At 45.6% G+C, this 15,508-nt stretch overlaps 1 protein-coding gene across 3 annotated transcripts in view; it reads left to right on the top strand.

Moving 5' to 3' along the window:
* SLC16A12 (solute carrier family 16 member 12) overlaps positions 1-15,508 on the top strand; it is a 121,896-nt gene that overhangs the window by 87,571 nt on the left and 18,817 nt on the right. For all 3 annotated transcript variants that reach the window (XM_073685528.1, XM_073685530.1, XM_073685529.1), the window contains 2 exons: positions 9,920-10,197; positions 12,545-12,648. In XM_073685528.1, the coding sequence (XP_073541629.1) occupies positions 10,091-10,197; positions 12,545-12,648 (211 nt within the window). In that variant the 5' untranslated portion in view covers positions 9,920-10,090. The remainder of the gene's footprint in view (positions 1-9,919; positions 10,198-12,544; positions 12,649-15,508) is intronic.

The following is a 15,508-nucleotide window of genomic DNA, read 5'->3' as shown; positions in this document are numbered from 1 at the left end:
CACTGTCCTGAGACTCGTTGCTCATGGATCATCCCATTCCGGTGAAAGGTAGGTAGCTCAATCTCTTCCAAGTCATCCACTTCTTCTTCTGTGTCTGACTGGTGAGGCATCCTAGACAGGGCATCGGCGTTGGCGTTCTTGCGGCCCGCCCGGTATTTAATTGTAAATTGGTTGTTTGACAGCCGAGCCATCCATCGTTGTTCCAGTGCCCCCAACTTAGCTGTTTCAAGATGGGTCAAGGGGTTGTTATCAGTAAAGGCAGTGAACTTGCTGGAGGCCAAGTAGTGCTTGAACCTTTCAGTGATGGCCCAGACCAAGGCCAGGAACTCCAACTTGAAGCTGCTATAGTTCTCTGGGTTCCTCTCAGTCGGGCAGAGCTTCCTGCTTGCGTATGCGATCACCTTCTCTTGGCCATTCTGCTTCTGACTTAGAGTCCTTCGTTGCTGGCATCTGTATACAGCAGGAACGGTTGGCTGTAGTCAGGGTAGGCTAGGATCTCATCACCTGTCAGGATCTCCTTCATCTCCTGAAACGACTCGGCTTGTTCCTTACTCCAGTGGAATGGGGGATTTTTGCCTTTGGGGGACTTCCCTACCAGGAGATCTTGTAGAGGAGCTGCTTTCTTAGTGTAGTCCTTTACAAACCTCCGGTAGTATCCTACTAGTCCCAAGAACTGACGCACCTCCTTGAGGTTCTTTGGCTCCAGCCACTTCTGGATGGCTGTGACTTTCTCCGGGTCCGGTGCTACCCCTTCCGGACTGACAATGTGCCTTTTTCTTGAGCAGGTGGCACTTTGAGGGCTTCAACTTCATCCCGTACTGGGACAGTGACTCAAATACCTCTGCCAGGTGTTTCAAGTTGTCCTCGTACGTTCTGGAGTACACTATCACGTCGTCCAGGTAAAGTAACACAGTCTCAAAGTTGCGGTGTCCCAGGCAGCGCTCCATCAATCTCTGGAACGTTCCGGGGGCATTGCAGAGTCCAAACGGCATACTGTTGAACTCGCAGAGTCCCATCGGGGTGGTGAAGGCCGTTTTCTCCCGATCCTCCTCAGCCACAGCTACTTGCCAGTACCCACTAGTGAGGTCAAGGGTGGAAGAGAAATTTGCAGACTTTAAAGCAGCTAGGGACTCCTCTATGCGTGGTAAAGGGTATGCATCCTTATGTGTAATGCGATTTACTTGATGGTAATCTACACACATTCTCATGCTCCCGTCCTTTTTCCTAACCAGCACTAGGGGAGCCGCCCAGGGACTACAACTATACCTTATTACTCCTGCCTTCCTCATGTCATGCAGCATTTCTTTTGCCTTCTGGTGGTGAGCTTGGGGTATAGGCCTATAACGTTCTTTGATTGGGGAATGGTTACCTGTGGGGATATGATGTTGAACCCCCTTAACCCTCCCGATGTCAAGTGGATGTTTACTGAACACCTGCGAGTATTCTTGAACCACCCGGTGTACACCCTGTTTTTGATGGGCAGGAGTGGTGTCTGTCCCAACATGGAGCTGCTGACACCAATCCTCCACCTGGGTTGCAGGGTCATTATCCTCCACTTCATCTGGTGAGGTTAAGGACTCCGCCTCATGAATGCAGTTGTTATTGACAGCATGTAATTTGGCAACAGTAGCATAACGTGGCAGTCTGACCTCATCTTCCCCTAAGTTGAGAACGGACAGGCACCCTCCCATTGCGTACATCTACCACTCCCCTGGCAGTTAAGATCGTAGGTCTGTGCTCGGAGCAAAGGGGTTCTACTACCGCCTGGTAGCTCTGTCCTCTAAGACCTATGGCAGCTCTACACCAGATGAGCATTTCACTCATTGGGGGGATGACAATGGGTATGGGGTCTGTTACCCGCACGTTACCGATTTCACCGTCTGTTAACCTCACTTGCTGTTGGTACATCAGGACTCGGATTTCCTTCTGCAGCGCCCTCCTCTGTCCTGGTCTGGCAGTGTCGGCTATCTGTTGGAGCAAGAACACAACCTCTCCCAAACAGTTACCAACAATGTTAGTGCCAAGTACTATATACGGATTGGTGTCATCAGGATTAGTCTCTACTACAATTAGTCCCTGGTCCTTCAGCTTCACTCTCCCCACCTTTGCAGTCACATTCTTAACCCCGAGTAGGTTAAGGGGGAGTCCATTTGAGGCATATACAGTCAAATTTGGAGCTGGCGGACGTAGGTCGTCCATGGACCACAACCTCTTGTAGAGGACGTCAGGCATGATGGTTACCTGAGATCCTGTGTCCAGCAGGGCGTGCGTCGGGATCCCGTCCAGTACAATGGACAGGAAAGGTCTTCCTCCGACGAACCTGTTGTACCAGTCTGATGGGCCTGGTGAGTTTACTCCTGGGTGTCGGCCCTCGGACCCAGGGTTTTCTCGTTTAAAGGACAATTCTGGGCGATGTGTCCGGTCTTGCGGCAGCGGTAGCAGGTAGGGTCCTTCTGTGGACGGCGCTGGTCACTGGTCCTCGTAGAGGGTGGTGTTGGCCTCCTCCTCCTCCTCATCCAGGGGACATCCTCAGGGCTATCGGCTAACAGGATCTTCCCTCCTTCCTCAGGCTCTGTCCGCAGCTGCAGAGCACTCAGCACGGTGGTCAGGGTTTTGCTCAACTGACGCACCTCAGAGCGCAGACTGTCCAGTTCTTTAGGGGACATTGCTGGAACCTTAGCTTCAGCAGCCACTGGGGACAAGGTAGGTGTAGCAGGCACTGGGGTAGCCCCACCCTGGTAACGTTGGATGGAATTTGTGTCCAGGGGCTGCATTCCTTTTATAGCCATGTCCTTAAGATTGTCAAAGGTGGCATCTGGATGATCCAGGGACCACCAATGCACAGTCCTGCTTTCCTCTGGAGACCTCAGTCCCCGGACAAACTGTTCCTTCAGCATTTTGTTCTCATTCTCAACGCTGGTTGGGCTAACCTGGTTCAGAGCCCGCAGGGCCCCTTGAAGACGCCAGGCGTAGTCCCGAACATTGTCCTCCGGTTGTTGGGAACAGCTGTAGAACCTCATCCGGAGGTCCGCCTCAGTAAGGTCCTCAAAGACGGTCTGTAGTTTTTGGAATATTGGGGACACTGACTCCTGGTCTGCGGCCGACCATGTTTACACTTCCCATTCTGCAGCACCAGTCAGTTGTCCTAATACAACGGCGGCTCTTTGTTTGCCAGTCATAGAGTACATGTCTAAGATACCACATATCTTCCATTTGAATCCAGACAGGGTATCTGGTTTGCCGTTGTACCGGGGGAGCCACTTTGCTCCAGGAATGTACGGTAAAGTCATAGGAATGACAGGTGTTACAGGCACTGCTGGTGGAGTGGCGGCTTCGGACATCATCGGGCGCGGGCTGAACTTTAGGGACGTTGACCCGCATGTTGACCGTTCTGCTGTTCGTCGGACATCTTGACGCCCCCCATAGTTAACCGTGGCCTACCTTCTAGTTTTTCTTCCGGTAGGCTGCAGCTCCGCAGGTGACGGTCGTCTTCAGGACCTTGTGTCGCTTACGTCCTACGTCAGAGCGTTCGGCGACGCTCCTTACAGGACCTGGCGCTTCCTGGTTTGACGTCGAGGCGTGGGGAGTGTCCGGGGCTTCGCGCTCTTTTGCAGGTACGCCCCTAATTTTCCAGCGGTTACGCCCTTCTTCTCGCTCGGCGGCCCGACAATGGCGGCAATCTTCACCACAACTTTACGTACACAGTTCAGAATAAAGGCGCACAGTACCCAGTGGCAACGGGCATAACACTGCGGCGTTGCAGCGGGCACGTGATCCTGTTCGTGATGCCAGTTAGAGATGACTCGCCCAGGGGAATGGGGATGACTCGGTACTCGGGCCTTTAGCCTGGCCTTTTAGGGATGTCGCGGTGGTCGGCTCCCGGGCCCGTACCCTGGGGGTTGCTCCTTAAAAGCGTTTATGGTTGTTTATTTTATTAAAGAGTTTGTGACGCCACCCGTGGCTTCTGGTGAGGATCACCAGCGCTGCACAGTCCACTGAGGCCGATGATAAGGCAGCTCGATGGTATAGCTCCCCACAGGTGGAGCTAGGCCTCAGGGCAGTGTGTGAAGGGGAATGCAGGACAGGCGCGACCCAGCCGGGTCAGGGCAAGAACAGGGACAGACACGATAATCACTTCAGTACCTTTTACTGATAGAAATTCAGGCACATCCCGGAGCACTGTAGGGTGAAGGGTGCATATCAGGATCCTCCCCAATGAGCGGGTTTCGGGCCTCCTGTTTCTTGCCTCTGCGTAGTAAGTCTCTGACCTGCCTAGAGCTAGGCATAACTTTGTCTCTGTCCTGCGCTGGCTGACCTTGTGGTAGGGCCTTCTCTTAGAGTTCACGCTCCCGGCTTACGGGGCCTATGTGTCTCCTGGCTCTGTTATGTATCAGCACTTTAGAAATCCTGTAGTTCTCCAGGGATTCCGGTTATATCTTGCTGGGTCATAGAGATCCCGGTAAACTTCGGACCCGGTGTCCGGTAACTTCTTCGGGGTGAGCCAGTTAAGCTCCTCTGCCCCCTATGTACTAACTCTCCACTCGCCTTCGGCCTACTCGGACCCTCACTAGGCTACTCACAGTAACGGCAGCTTTCCGCGCTTCACTGATCTTATGGCGCCGGCACACCTAAAGCTCACCTCTCCGAGCTACAACTCAGTCTTGATCTGGATAAACTCCACTGCAGGATAGCAATTGCAGGAGCTGGAACAGGCTTTTGTCCTCTGAAGTAACTCCTCTCAGGCTGTACTGGACTCACTGCTAAACCAGACTCTGACTAACTTGTTTCTGCGTCTCACTCTGCAGGAACTAACTGTTGCCTGGCTCCACCTTCCCTTTTTATCTATCCCTAACTGGCTCCCTCTGGTGGTCTGAGGTGGAAGGTGGAGATGTGTGAATGGTTATGGGGGCCTCTTGTGGAGGAATCCATCAATACACCCTTCTAGGATCTGTGATACCAAGCGCAGCTGGGGGTCACAGTGTCACACGGATGGTGCACATAGATGGCTCATGGATGCCACACGGATGACACCCATGTACACACGGACATGGATAGCACTGGTGCTGCTTTTTCCAGTACCAGAAATATCAGGATGTGTGAAGGGAACCTAAAGCTGCTTTCACATGTTGCAGTAAAATGTGTGGAAATTGTAAAACGATGTAACATGGCTGCAGTGTGTGAACGAAGCCTAAGAAAGTGGGAAAATCTAGAATTTGCTTTTTATCTATCAGTAGACATTTGCTTGTTCTATCAGTAAACCTAAATAAGGCTGTGTGCCCACAATGTGTTTTTTAAGCGTTTCCGCAGCGGCAATTCTGCTGCAGAAACGCTTAAAAAACGCTTGGTAGAAGGTCTGTCATGTTCCCCAATGATAATCCGCATGTGCTGTGCACATGCTGTGGAAATTTCCGCTGCAGGTTATCATTGTGGAAAAAACGAAGCACAACCAATTATTTTGAGGAATCGCTGCTTTTTCGCCGCCATTGACTTGCATTGAAACGCATGTGTGGCGCCCCATGGGCCGGTTGTCACAGTAGTGCTGCCTCCTTCACCGGAGGTGATATTACGCTTGCAATCAGGAGGAGCTCCCCACGTCAGGTAAACCCCACATGCACACACAGGTTCTGATCCCTTACCTGAAGAGGGAGCTCTACACCCTCTTTTGGGGAGCCACCTTTTCTGGTTGGGGGGGAGGAGTTAGTCAGTGAGTATGAGAGGGAAGGGAGAGGGGGAGAAAGTAGCAGAGGGAGAAGGAGAAAGTTCTGGGGAGCAGAGCATGTGAAGAGCTCACCCCAGGCAGCAGAGCAGAGGACGCCAGAGTCCTGGGTTGTACAGGGATTGCACGTCCCAGCAACCGAATCTGGGGAACAGGAGGCTGCAAGTTTCCTGGCCACAAGCAGAAGCCCGGCAGCACAGCGGCATAACTAGAGCCTGGAGCTGCACCCAAGATGGCAGTACCCATTATAGGTTTGCACTGCCTGCTAGTATGGAGCTTAGAGCAGGAGTGAAGAAGAGGGACCGCATGATAGCTCACAGGCAGCGGGGCCCACAACGGAGAGGCGCAGCAGGCAGGCCTCCAAACCCACCTGACAGGGCGGACTCCGACTGCTTCCAGGCTGACCGGACCCTCCTGGACCTAGTGACCAGTGCCCCAGACTCCACAGCTTTCTCTGCAGTAAAGGTAACTGGACTGCATTCCTCGTGTCTGTCTTCTTCTTCTGCACCTCTCCGCCGCTGTGTTACCACCGTGACTATCATCACTGCTGCCACCCTGCTCTCTGCACCCTGTTTCCCCTGCCGCCATCCTTCATATTAGCTTTCTCAGTCCCTGGGGGCCCGCTTCACCAGTGGGAAGTGTTTCATCTCAGCTGCTATACCATCTATCCCCCAGGGCCCACACAGCAGCGCTGGTCAAGCCTGACCAGGCACCACAGGTGGCGTCACATAAAGACTAAAAATCCCCTGTAAATACTCCCCTTATCTGCTCGGCCAGGGCCACGGAGCTGGGCCACTGCCACCGAGACCTCCCTGGAAGACTGCCGGCCTGGCTACCGAGTACCCTAGGCCCTCACGGCCGCTGCGCATGTAATCCGCATCACTGGATCTGTACATGCGGATTACATGCGTTTCAATGTGTGGATGGTACCCGGGTCTGGAGAAGAAGAGACTCTACTCCGGACCCGGGTACCATAGAACCTGTAAAAAAAAGAATAAAATAAAAAATAAACATTATACTTACCTTCTGATGGCCCCCGGTGTCTTTGTCCAGGCTTGCCAGCAGATCACTGTGGACTCAAGAACCTGCCATGACGTCATTTAGTCATGTAATGGGTCATGCGACCGCTGACGTCGGCAGGTCCTTTAGTCTAACGCGAGCTGCCGGCAAGCCGAGAGGCATCAAATAAAGACGCCGGGGGCCATCAGAAGGTAAGTATATATTTATTTTTTATTTTTTAACATTCTTTCGGTCACACTATATAAATCCATGCCGGTTGCATGGATTTATATAGTGTGATCAAGTTGTCAAGCACTTACCAAGTGATGCTAAAATCGCTTGGAAAGCGCTTGTCAACCCGCATGCCGAAATGCATGTGAAGAACGCTTCACATCCGCTTGTCCCTGGCAGGAAAAACGCATGTACAATCCACATGTACAATCTGCATGTACAATCCGCATGCGTTTTTTCTGCCAGGGAGATGCAGAAACGCTCAGGAAAAAATCCGGAACATTTCTGCATCGTGGGCACATAGCCTAAGACGTACACTTTCAACTTTCAACATAGCTTAGCAATAGCAGTAATGTAAAGATGTAGTAGGGAGGAATTTTGGATTCCTTGAAATTGGCTGATTGTTCATAGCCCAAAAAAATATCTAAACTTTAACTACAAACCATGCCAGCTCACTATTGGCTTCAATATTGTCCATACACCCCTGCAGGATAGTTTTGGGGACAGTATCAGTACTATTCTATGGAACTGCTGTTTAAGCAACTTGATTTGTGAATGTCACAGTTTTTTGTGCCCATCTTATCCCTGACATTCTACTGGCAGAATGTCAAAGTAGCAATGCCCATTGGATTTCCTGTCTGCTTTTCATGTTGTCAGCAGATGTCCATCGATTTGTATGTACTATGTTCTTTTTAGCTGGGATTGTTCTCATCCTGTAGCCAAGATTCCTCTTATTTTATTCTTGATGAAGCTGAATACACTCATTAAGGGTTTTGCATTTTGTTGTGGTTTCCTTCGGAATTTTATTTTTGTAGCTTTTGCTTTATTGCCAGATTTTTCGTAAGGCAATGTGGTATATCGACTCACTCTGCTTTTTAAAGAGGCAGACACAGGAACCGTTTCTATTTAAATGCGGCTAATTTATTGCAGTCCTCATAAATCACTTCTCCAGAAAGCGTAAATACAGCCTTTGTCCGGCAGAAGGTAAAACATAAAATAACAAGTCCATACAATAGTGCTGGTTAGCCCACCTGGCTTAAGAGTCCAGCTTTCATGTCCTTTAACAAAGGGATTCACACCAGGAGACCTGCAATCTCCATGCATCCAGCATGTGTGAAACAAACAGCTCAGAGCTTTCACCTCCAGCCCATGCCCACACCAAATGCTCTCAAGGCTGGGGTTTTATCCTCTGACCTCCTCCCTCTCTACAGGTGTTAAATCACCCTAGCACCCAAGATGGCTGTTTAACCCACTCGTGTGCTGGAACCTTTTTCCTATTTTTAATTACTGGAGCTAACAATCTCAGTGCTACATATCTCCCCTCCAGTACTTTGCCAGTGACTTTGTCACAGCAACAATGGGATTTGAAAAGTATTGGTCTTTGATTTATTTAGACATCCCCACTTACTATTTGTCACATTAAGAACATTCAGATCTTCAGAATGCAAAATAAAGCAAGAGACTACTTAAAGGCAATGTATTATCAGAAAATGACCTATTGTTTAAATCCTATTTTTTGTATTAAAAAAATCTGAATTTTTTTTTTTTTAAATGTTGGCAATGTTTCGTTTTTTTCACATCAAAATTTGAAATCTTGGAATTTTTATTCTGGCTAATGGGGATATTTTAAACTTCTATGTCCTGTTCTTTACAAAAGTATCTTCAGAAGTCTCATTGTCATCACAGGCAGGATTGCAATGGCAGGGAACGCCTCTATAAACAGCTGATAACACAGGATCCACCAATCATGTAGATGATGTTCTAGCCCCCTTGATCCCCCTCCTTACACTATGATCTTTGCACTCGCTCATTAGATGTTTTAATACAAAAGATAAGGTTTATTGCTACTAATGTACATGTGTATTTCTGAAGACAGGAAATAGCTTTAGTGACCAGTATGAAAAGTACAAGAGTTCTAATATATATTTTTTAAATATTGATCGTGATAGAAAAAAATGCAAAAAAAAATTACCAAATATTTTTTAAAAAATACATGTAACATAAAAACCTGATTTAAACAGTACGTCATTTTATGATGACACATTTCCTTTAACTGGATAACGTCCTCCTAATGTAAATTCACTACATGTGGTCATGGCTGGTGTATAGACCAGGCTCAGGAACTGAGCATGCACTACACCAGGCAGATTCCCATTGTGTTACAGAGCGGGCATCTGCCAGTATCAGCAGCAACCTGAGCAAGCTCTACCTGCTTCTGTTTAACTGCTAGCTCACATGTATAACACGGCGACCGAATGCTATCCGATGTTTTGTTGTATAGTGCTCGGCCTAATTTTATTCTATGGGGCTTTTTTTCTCATGCAGATTCGGCATGAAAAAATCAAGTCCACACACAGCTCCATTGATGGAAAGATAAAAGTTAAAGATTTCAGACTATGTTGACACAAACTAGTCTTTTTTTTACCTCTAAAGTCTAAAAAAAAATGTTTTATATGCTTGGTATTGCCAAATAGTAAGTAAACCCAAAAATTATGGCGGAATTTAGTTTTTTTTTTCCAGAATTTTACGTTTTCCATTTTCTTAGTACATTACATGGTAAAGTAAATGGTGTCCCTGAAAAGTACTTCACATTCTGCAAAAAACATGCTCTCATATGGCAAAAATAAAAACGTCTCTTGGAAGTAGAAGAGATATAAAAAAAAAAAAGGGGGAAAATTCTCAGTCATGAAGTCATGTTAGAAAAACATGGCAGCTTTCTTCCAAAAACAGCACCATGCTCAGCCACATTTTGTGAGTGGTATTGTAGCTCAGCACTGTTCACATTAAAGGAGGACTACATGACAATTACAGCTCTTCCACAAATAATGTATCTTTTTCTGCTTTGATACATTCTAAACATATTCCCTGGAAACAAGATAATTTTATTAAATTGTGATGATTTGTTCTATTATTTTTGGTATTTTATGAATTTAGTAACTGTATTGAATCCTCTACCTATGTGATCTCTTTCAGATGGTGAATAAAATTGTACTTAACAAGACTTCTGTTCTGGAGTATTCCGCATGTCGCCCAAAATTTATCTGCATCTTGGTGTGATCTTATGTGGACAAAGAAGCTCCACCACCATTTATACCAGCTTGAGGTGGGAAATTTGGACTCCAGAGGTGTCTACAATTGTCAACCATGACAAAGAAGACGATTCAGCACACAGCCCCACCTGATGGCGGCTGGGGGTGGATGATTGTGATGGGCTGCTTTCTTGTCACAGTCTGCACACGAGCTGTTACAAGGTGCGTACTTTTCTATTGTATTTATTTTATGTTGTATAGCTGATAAGGCAGTGCCGATAATCAGGTACAAAATTCCCTTATCTTAGTATTTTCTAAGTCTTACTAAATATGGGCACATTATGCCATTACCAAGCATGTCCAGTGGTGTACCAACGATGGTAGCAAGTCACAGGACTACTATTGGGCCATCTGCTAAGGTGTCCAAGTAACGAATCGCCCTGCCTTCTGCCTGGCGTCTTCCCACTTGTCTCGAAATCCCAGCAGCCCGGGCATCATGAGACCCTTTCCTTCCCCCAGAATTTTATGTACACCCCTGAGAATGTCCATTTTAAAATTCTGACATCAATTGACTCTTGCTGATTAGTTATGAAGTCTGTATTTCATTGTGATGACCAATAAAATGTTTTGATCGCTTAGGGCCGGTCCAGGTGTAGACGTGTTCAACTGAGTGCTGCTCTACCCTGAGTGCGTCCATATACTTTCTACTAAAGGAGTTTTCACGCGAATAAAAGTTCATTTTATTCATTAGAACTTGGAATAATATTAATTTTCAGAATTGGATGTGTTTAAATAAAATGTTCCTGTGCTGAGATAATCTTATAAATGTGCCCCTGCTGTGTACTGTGTAATGGCTGTGTCTGACCATACAGGAACATGGTCTGATCATACCACATCTCCTGGGCAAGGGGGAAGAAAAAAATTATACAGACATTACAGCAGGGGATCACAAATAATTCTTTCTGTGAAGTAAAACATTGTTTAAAAACAGGCAGGGAAATGTTTTACCTCACAAAAAGAATCAGCTGTGATCCCATGCTGTGGTTTCTATATACTCTCTTTTGCGTCCTCCCCTGCCCAGGAGCTGTGGTATGATCAGACCATGTTCCTGCACGGTCAGACACAGCCATTACACAGTACACAGCAGGGGCACATTTATAAGATTATCTCCGCACAGGAACATTTTATTTAAATACAGTCAATTGTGGAAATTATTATTATTCCAAGATCTATTGATTAAAATCAACTTTTGTTTGTGGGAAATGAAGTACTTCTTAAGTCTCATAGGAGATCTATGTCCAGCTGACTACTTCCATCCTCCTCTATAGCAAATGGTGGAAGCCTCAGCACCTGAAGTTCACCAATCAAAATTTCGGACATGTTTCGATGATATATGTCAGAAAGCTTTCTAAAAATATAGCTGCACTTTGGGGCACATTTTCCAGTAACTAAAAATAGTCTATAAGTAAGGGTGTATTCAGCCGACCATATAAATCGGACTGAGATCAAACCGCAATGCATGAACTGAACAGCAGGGCTCCCGACCTAAACATGATTGCTTCATAGAAATATATGAAGCTGTCACGCTCGGGTCACTCGTGCATTGTGGTCCAATCTCGGACCGATTTATACAGACGTCTGAATGCACCCCAAATCAGTGAGTAGTGGAGCAGAGATGGGGCACCTTGAACTTTTAGGCTGGCCATAAAACATGATGGCCCTTAACCTCCCCGACATCATCAAGGAAGAGTCTTGAGTCCCACATACACATTAGACTGTTGTCTGATCTCACCAAATCCCAGATGTGTAAGGGGATCCTTATTTATCATGACAATATGCTGCCCTTGTATCTGCTGTTGTCAGAGTCATGCAATGTAATGTTCTTAAGGGTCTGTTTTTATCCTAGACCGTTCTCGCACTTCCAACATTTATGATCTATGTGTGGACTGCAATGTCTTGACCTGCCATGGGTCTCCAGACCCACTTTCAACAGCTTCATATACTGCATGCCACGGCCGGTCCAAACATTGCTGTCTTCACATTGACTGTGAATGTCGGATGTGTGAAGCTAGCCTTAGAATATGAGATTTAGGCCACATTCACGAGTTCAGTATTTGGTCAGTATTTTACATCAGTATTTGTAAGCCAAAACCAGGAGTGAGTGATAAATACAGAAGTGGTGACTTGTTTCTATTATACTTTTCCTCTGATTGTTCCTCACCTGGTTTCGGGTTACAAATACTGATGTAGAAAACTGACCAAATACTGAACGTGTGAATGTGGCATCAACAGAGGTCTGGAGAATAAATGGCTGAACTGATAAAGACTGTGTGGCAGATTTTCTTTGGATATGTGAAAAATGGATTTGTTTTTGATCAATAGCTTATATATGCATATATATATATATATATATATATATATATATATATATATATATATATATATATATATATATATATATATATATATGTATATATATATATTTTTTTAACCAGGAACATAATGAGTATTACTGCTGGAGTCCTGTGACTTTAACATAATGAGCTACATTTTTCTTCCCATTGTATAGATGCATCTCAATATTTTTTGTTGAGTTTCAAGTGTATTTTGGTCAAGATTATTCACGAACTGCCTGGATACATTCCATTGTTGACTGTGCTACTATGCTGTGCGGTAAGTAATTTGGACACGTCCCTATAATCCTAAATTTATATAATGCTGTGAGTTATATCCTGAATGTAAAGACGTTAAAAAGAAACCAAACATAAGGCACGGCAGAGAGAATGCTATGGAAAAGCAAAAGAATCTAACGAAGGATTGGTTTTGCGTTGTTGTAATCTAGCCTCGGTGTTCCCAATTCCTTCACCATAGACAGTGAGAGCTTAGGGGAGGTTTCCCTTCTGGATTGGTGTTATGTAGGGTGGTCCAAGAAACACTGAACCCTGTTTCTTATTGAAAGAAGAAATACGCCTTCTTGTGATCAGATAACAGTACATAGAATTGCTGGAAGATGTCCATGTAAATGGTTGTTTTTTCACATTTTAATCAAAATACCGGATCTACAATCCGAGTACCAATAGCTGCTCACCAAACACCACTTCTTCTCTCTTGTGAATTATCTGTGTTCCAGTGCCTATTCTTCAACATTAGACCACACGTGGATACATAGTTCATCAGACATGGTGCCTGATTCATCAAGAGCAGAGTGGTTCATGCCGGTCTTGATGAGGGGCTGTGCTGGAGTCAGACACTCCTGATTAATGTAGAGGCGCTCCTGCTGGACTAAGATTTGTGGTGTAGTGAATGCCGACTCTCGTCAAGAATTTGACAAGCGGCGATCACAATGCCCCGTCCCAGCTGAACCCATTTTGGTGGTGCTGGAAGAAACTGGTGTAAAGATGCCAGAATTCACAAAATTTAGGCTTTTTTGCCAGAATTCTAGTGCAAAAACTTTGATTCGGACCCATTATTTATGGTCATGGGTCCAAATGATCATCTAAGATCATATCCTGTAGCCATTTGTAATAATCCACCTGATAATTGAAAGCATGTGGACACTGGGCCAAGCCAAGCTCATGTGTATGTCGACTTCTCTACCAATTCCAGTCAGAAACTCTGTATCCTGAATTTCTGTGAATCGGCCTGTGTATTATTCCTCTTGTCCTCCTTATTCACAATTCTGTGTTGAGTCAAATATAGAGTGTTGGATACACACCGAACACTACTGCCCACTGGAGGGGTACCACGTGACTGGCATAGAGAAGCATAATGGGACTCATTAATTTCTTAGTCTGATCTGGTAAAGTGAAAACTGAGCTCTGATGGGTAATTATTGGCAACAAAGACAGTTTTGATAATTGAGCCCCAATGAAAAACCCTGAAAAACCCACAACAAGGATACAAGTTGTTTTTTTTTGTGGGCACTGTCTATCATCTCATTCCAATTGGAAGAGGGGATTCACTCAAAAAATCCAACCACTTTTTTCTCCTGCAGATATTGGTGTACAGAGCCAGCTACGAGGATGCCCACGGGCCTGTGCCCTGGGTTCTGAGAGGGGCATAGAGCCACTTTGCTTTGATCAACTAATTTAGATACAGGGCACGGGCAGTAAACTGGTTAACTAAGGTGATGCTAATCTATGAAATGTGTGATAGAATTAAGTAATGTAATCTTCTGAGATGACATGAATGACCCTTAGGAAGGGGATGCCATTTTAACTTTTTTTTTCCCTGTGGCCTACACCTTTTATTCCTGCTCTTGAATGGGATTCTAAATGATTCATGAAACAAAGAAAATTCCGATGAAAAATACTAATCTTATAAACTATGTTTAAGAGGCATTGCTTAAAAAGCTTGCAATCTACAGACGCAATGAAATAGCAAGTAGGTCAGTTGCCAGGCTTTGCATTGGTTTAACTTGAAGGGGAACTATACTCTGAAGTAACTTTTCACATAAACTGTTGTGTGTGTTTGTACATGAGGAATAACATTATTTCTGACCATTATATTACTAGTATCCTGTATTTTTCACCAGTTTACCATCTGTAGGCTCTATCGCTAATATGTCACTGACCCTTGAACTAGTGGAAGGAGATAAGCTGTTATGTCTCTTATACACTAAACACAGAAGGATTCCTGCTCTCTTCCCCTTTGGTAGCACACAGAAGGAAGCAGCAAAAGCCATGTGGAAATTATCCAGCATAACTGAGCAGTGTAGCTGTGAAACCAGCACTGGGATAAGCTAGCTAAAATCTGCATAATTTGTTTCTTTGCTTCTCTCTCCACCTCCTCATCCTTTTTTCTTCTTCCTCCTCCCTCTCCTCTCCATAGGTTTTAATAGGAGGTGCAACCTGATATCTCACTGTGCAAGCAGCCTGTCTTGCCTTGAGCAAGATGAATTTGAGCTGTTTTTCACAGTGAATGATAAGTTCTCAAAGCAGAAGGAGAAGAAATGGTTCATAAGTATGGAAAGAAGATATCTCTGAAATGATATATACTGCTCAAAAAAATAAAGGGAACACTTAAACACAATGTAACTCTAAGTCAATAACACTTCTGTGAAATCTACCTGTCCAGTTATGAAGCAACACTGATTGTGAATCAATTTCTCCTGCTGTTATGCAAATGGAACAGACAACTGGTAGAAATGATAGTCAAATAGCAAGATACCCCCTATAAAGGAGTGGTTCTGTAGGTGGTGACCAAAGACCATTTCTCTGTTCTCATCCTTTTTGGCTGTTGTTTTGGTCACTTTTTCATTTTGTCATTGCTCTCACCCCTAGAGGTACAGTAGCATGAGGCGGTGTCTACAGTACAACCCATAGAAGTTGCTCAGGTATTGCAGTTCATCCAGGATGGCACATCAGTGCGAGCTGTGGCAAGAAGGGTAGCTGTGTCTGTCAGCACAGTGTCCAGAGCATAGAGCAGATACCAGGAGATGTGGAGGGAGCCATAGGAGGGCAACAACCCAGCAGCAGGACCGTTACCTCCTCCTTTGTGCAAGGAGGAACAGGAGGAGCACTGCCAGAGCCCT

The sequence above is a fragment of the Phyllobates terribilis genome, unplaced genomic scaffold (genome assembly GCF_046119375.1).
Source record: "Phyllobates terribilis strain yellow unplaced genomic scaffold, ASM4611937v1 Scaffold_5__5_contigs__length_657084704, whole genome shotgun sequence".
NCBI lineage: Eukaryota > Metazoa > Chordata > Amphibia > Anura > Dendrobatidae > Phyllobates > Phyllobates terribilis.
Note: the sequence above shows the minus strand (reverse complement) of the source record. Positions and strands in the feature narration are given on the sequence as shown.